Source organism: Oreochromis niloticus, linkage group LG6 (assembly GCF_001858045.2).
Source record: "Oreochromis niloticus isolate F11D_XX linkage group LG6, O_niloticus_UMD_NMBU, whole genome shotgun sequence".
NCBI classification, from domain to species: Eukaryota; Metazoa; Chordata; class Actinopteri; order Cichliformes; family Cichlidae; genus Oreochromis; species Oreochromis niloticus.
The window spans coordinates 12,415,504-12,421,140 of record NC_031971.2 but is presented as its reverse complement, the minus strand read 5'-3'; the positions used below and the strand labels follow the sequence as shown (position 1 = coordinate 12,421,140).

At 36.9% G+C, this 5,637-nt stretch overlaps 1 protein-coding gene across 1 annotated transcript; it reads left to right on the top strand.

The window, feature by feature from the left end:
• The first annotated feature begins 235 nt into the window (after window positions 1–235).
• On the top strand, window positions 236–3,224 carry LOC109202514 (perforin-1-like). The gene is made up of 5 exons (XM_025907859.1): window positions 236–275; window positions 1,786–1,923; window positions 2,382–2,501; window positions 2,593–2,686; window positions 3,009–3,224. The coding sequence occupies exons 3-5, from the start codon at window positions 2,452–2,454 to the stop codon at window positions 3,222–3,224; spliced, it is 360 nt and encodes a 119-aa protein (XP_025763644.1). The 5' UTR covers window positions 236–275; window positions 1,786–1,923; window positions 2,382–2,451.
• Window positions 3,225–5,637: the final 2,413 nt, after the last annotated feature.

Sequence of the window (5,637 nt, the reverse complement as noted above, 5' to 3'; positions counted from 1 at the left end):
TTTTCATCTCGAGGACAGTGAACACACCTCTATCAGGTATTCTAGGACTTAAAAACTCAATGTGCCCTGACATGTTTCATATATGCTTCACTTATAGGCATCATAACACTCACACCTCCTACATGAATTCATTTATCAAACCGAATGGTGTTGAATATTTAATAATTGAAAATGCATTTATTTCCTACTGGAATATTTTGGGGGATTAAACAAAATAATTTCTCTACAGCTCACTGGTCGCAGCATACACCAACCAGAACAGCATCGACTGGAAGGTAGGAAACATTAATGTTGAGTGAAACATGCAAATCATATTATTATTACTGCAAACTGTTGATGTAGTCCTGTAATCATTCCTAGCTCCATGTTTAAAAGAGGGTCCCATGACTGGACATTATAAGGACAATATTTAAAAGAACAAAATGAAGCAAAATAACCAGGCAACTACAGTAGAGCCCTACAAACATCATATATATGTGCTTCCCTTTATTGAGGAAGATCAACCCCATGCTTGCTTTAATACACAGTTCAAAGTAAGAAAGAATCACCTGCAATAACATGCACACACCCTGCACTGTAATGTAATGTAAATATAAAACATGGACATAATTTCCTTGTTAAAAAAATGAAGGCAATACATTGAACCTACATTCTATCTGAAGGAACAGTAGATGGTGATAGCAGTTGTTGAAGTGGTAATTTAGAAGTCTATGGGAAAATGGGTTTCTATTTCTCTTCACCTCTGTAAATACTTTTCTGTCGAGTTTATCTGCTCAGTCACTCATTTTTTTTGTCACATTTAATAATAATAATAAAAAGAAAGTAAGTCTACTTTGTAACTCTTGGCCATACTGTACCTTAAAATAGAGGATTATCCATGGAATGAAACTACACACTCACTGGCCAACAACTTGCAATCACAAATCAGTCGCAGAATGTCTGGTTTACAGTCAGGCACACGGTTCCTCATTACATTTGTCTATTTTGCAACTAAATGCTCAACTCTAAGGTTTCTGAGTCAAAAGGAGTCCTCAGAAGCCAGGATGTGACATCACAATAGCTATGTCAATCTTTTATACTCTCTATGGTAGCAAGCTTTGTAGCTGCTCTCAATTAAAGGTACCTTTAAGGCCCACTGCAAATAGGTTGAACAACAGGTGAGTGATCATGTTAATTCAATGTGACCCTATAATTCACTTACTGACAATCACAGTTCAAGTAAAAACATAACAAGACTAAATTAATCCAAACTGGTGAAAAGGAGACCATGAGCTGCTCCAATAACCCAACAAATTAGTGGTGATATTCTTATAAAATCTGGTCTAAAGCCCAGAATAGTCATGTGGTGCAGCTAGATTTGTGAGACATGTCAGGAATAAATCATGCAAAGCAAAGAAAGATAAAGTGAGTTAGCATGATAATTGCAAAGGCAGTGTAATAAGTTAATATTTAGCAGGTATCAGATTAGATTATCATGCTAAAATGTACTTTTAGCACTTAATGTAAAAGTACAGCTGTCAGCGATTGGAATGCTTTATGTTTCGTGGAAGCAGCTCATGCTTTTATTTTTGTTAGGTTGGACTGGATTTAACGAAGTTCAGCAACTTGGAGATTGGAGGAACCAAATCTAAGGCATACACCTTTGCTACAGCCCAAAGCAGAGAGGACCGCTACACCTTCAGCACACATAAAGTCACCTGTAAACATTAGACTTTGAACACTCCTGCAACACAACAGTTTTTAAATGTTTGATGTTTAATTATAATGTATTTTTTTTGTGTTTAGTTACCGTGTGTCCAACAGCCCTCCTCTCAGTGCTGAGTTCAGTAGAGATTTGGCCAGACTGCCAGCTACCTGCAGCTATGCAACCAGAGCCCAGTACAGACGCCTCATAGACACATACGGACACACTATATTCACCAGGTAATAACATTAATATACACATCACTTTTATTTATTTTTTAATATTCAGAAGTGTATGAATTTTTTTTCAAATATTAATGTTCTTCAGGTTGATCTTGGAGCGCAGTTCAGGCGAGTCACGTCTACATGTACCTGCTTGTCCAGTCTGAATCATAATGAATTATAGACACCCACAGTACCTCTGCCTTGTACAGCTCTGGTCTCCACAGTCATTATTCAGAAGTGGTGGGAGGCAGAGGCTGGACTGGGGAGTTTTCACTCACCAGAAATGACTCCCTGGGCTACCAGAATTGGCTAAAAACCCTCAAGGATCAGCCTGATGTAGTTTGCTACTCCCTAAGACCACTGCATGACCTGGTGCAACAGTCAGCACAAAAAGCAGGACTGAAGGCTGCCATAGAGCAGTACTTAAAAGATAACGCCATCAGTAGATCAAACAATACACAATCTTCCTGTAGCAGCAGGGGTCCCGACCTGGATTCCAAGTGTTGTCCTAAAGAGACTCAGAGGGGAACAGTGACGATAACCATGATCCAAGCCTTTGGTCTGAAAGGAGATTTTTGGGGCAAGACTGAGGGGTGAGTAGTGAACAAGATAAGCTTCAAAGGAAAGACCAATCATAGACATGTATACAGTAATTTTTTCTCCATTTCTTTTGCCATTTCACAGATATGTGAAGATCTACTATGACTACCCTAGGTACCAGACCAATGTGATCCGATCTAACTCCCCCTCCTGGATCACCTATTACCGTCTGGAAAACGTCAGTACAAAACACTTTTACCTAATTTTGTATCCCCAACAAAAAGTAAAAGCATGGACATTTGAAAAAAAACCAAAGATGAAACAATTTAGAATAATTTCCTTATTTGAAAAAAACAAACAAAACCCTGTTATATCTGTATATTAAAGACATGACTTTAATGACACTCCAACAAATATTAAATTATTATATGAAACACACCTGAAATGCTGTTTTTTTCATTTTTAATTATTGTTGAAACAATAAATGGACACAACACGCATCATTATACTGTATGCTACTTTAACTTTGGCTCACTTTTTTTTTTTTTTTTTTTTTAAAGGTGAAAACAAGCAGTCCTCTGAGGATTGAAGTCTGGGACAAAGATGCGTGGTTTGATGATTGGCTAGGATCATGTGTGAACTACCTGACTCAAGGTACAAACACAATCAGATGCTCCCTTCAGAGAGGCGGCACTGTTTTTGTCAACTACACTCTGACGTGTGACTGTCACCTGACTGGACCCACCTGTAACAAATACCAACCATCTCCACAGTGAGAAATGCATTCTGGGTGGGGCACACTATGTGGTTACAATTGCTCCAAGACAGTAAGAACACTAAGAGACTGAATTAAATTAAATAATACAATATATTACAAAGTTTACAAAATTGAGAAATAGCTCTACTATATACAAATAGCTCAATTATAAATATCCTGAATATTACAGAGATGAAATATATATGATTGATTTAATTCTGTAAAAAGTGTAAAAAACAACAACAACAACAACAAAAGGCATTTTCACTGAGAAAACTGGATATTTTCTCTTTTTCAGACCACTCTCTGTAACCCCTAGAAATCATTTTATGGGAACAAAATTTCTAAATTACACCGTCTGGCATCAACATGCCATATTCAAAGTTACTTAAACTTCAGCAGGATGATCATGTCTAGGTGCCTAAATGCACTCCGTTGTTACCGTTAGACTGGCTTATTATAACTGTTGCAAATCTGCAATGCCTGCCTTGAGAGGGTTAATAACATGCATGCTTAATGATTCTGTGTTTACCTCTACAGGCAAGGTATACTACCTCAACCACACTAAGTCTCTCTTGAGAGTCTCTTCATGAGACTTTGTTTGTGTGTCATGTTTTTACAGTTTGAAAATGAATAGCCCGACTACTTAAAGGTTTGGATATTAATTGAAATTGCATGCCTAGGTAGTGATGGAACATGTTTTATAGTGAATAACATAATTTGGTGTATGTCCACACTAAGAGTTTACAAACAAAATGTACAAATATGCAAAAGGAAGTTGATTTATAGGTAATGTATTCATTTCACTGCTGAAAACAACTAGTAAAAGATTTCAGGTATGTTTACACACAAAGCTGATTCAGGTAATGCCAAACACGTGAGTGACACTAGGAGCAATTAAAGTCCAAGGGCACCTGTGGGTGTATGAAAAACAACTGAAGAAAGGAGTGAAACAGGGACAACAATCAGAGCCGCAATAACAAACGTGACACATTTACCCAGATGAAGACAGACTTTATATCTAGTGGCTGCAGAACCAACAGTACAACACTGATAACACCTCTGTTACCTAAACATTTAGTAATAAATTTGGCATCCATTCATCCATTCTCTTCTTCTTATCCTCATAAGGGTCATCAGGGCTGGGGGAAGGAACGTATCCGAGGTGCCATAGGGGGAGATGTGGGGCACAGGTCGCCAGTGTGTTTATTTTTTTTAATTATATTGTTAATTGCGTTAGTTATTTAATTATTTTTTTGAATAAATAGATTTGGCAATGAAGATAAAAATATACATGGCCCAAATCACTTTTGATATTTGAACCAAATGTGCATGTGTGGCATCTCTGTTGTTGGAATTTTGCTGTTTGGGGGCTGACAGCCTTCTTTCTCTTACACGTATACAGTTAAATGTATAGTTAAGAGGGCACATAATCCCAAACAGCTTGTCAGCATTGACAAGGAAGTTATTCCGAGGACACTTCCTTAATCCTGGGTCCAAAAATCCATTGTTGGTTTATTTAACGATCCTTATCTTTGTTGATTTGTAGCACGTGTATCCATCTTATTCTTTAAAAGCTGAGCTTCTCAGTCTGTTTTTGAACAAGTCTTGTTGGCTCATTGTCCTGCTTTTGTCTGAATTGTGTCACTGACAGAAGAACAGCAACTTCAACAGCATTTGGAAAAGGTAGAAACATTTTTTAATGGTATACAAAGTTATTGTTAACTTTATTTTAATAAGACAGACAGAGATACCTTTTACATGTTTATGTATGTGTGCTTGCATTTCAATTTGGTGATTTTTTTCTTATCTTCTTTTAAGCCAAGATCATTTTACATGTGAGTCAAGTCAACATGTAAAATGCTGACTTGAGTCAACTAACAATACTTTAATGACTCCAGCTTCTCACACAAGATACAGTATATGAACTGAAACCATGTTCAGTCATGATCATCAAGTTTTTAACTTTCCACCATATTACAAAAGAAAAACTGCACATAAAATTGTGTGTGTGCACAACATTTTAATGACAAAGGAAAATTACATTTTTGAGCAGTGAGTCAATAAATGATTAAAACAAATTTCAGAAATCTCTGCCATGGAAACACTGCCAAAGAGGTATCCAGATTTTTTTTTTTGTTTTAAAGCAAACTATCTAATGCATGTTTTAAATACAGGTAAGGAATCCCAGAGAGTTGATTCTGTTCATCCAGTCACAGAATTTTGAGTGGGAGAAACATTTTCTCACACATCCAACTGACTTTTTCAGTCTCAGCTGACTGCAGGTTTACCCGAGCTTATAATATTATGCAAATCGTTAATTCACACACTGTTGTGTCCTGTACTGTTTATAAGGTCGGGGAAACCTGCAGTCAGCTGAGGCTGCATGTTTGCAAACATTTGAAGTTGTTTACTTTACTGAGAATCACCTG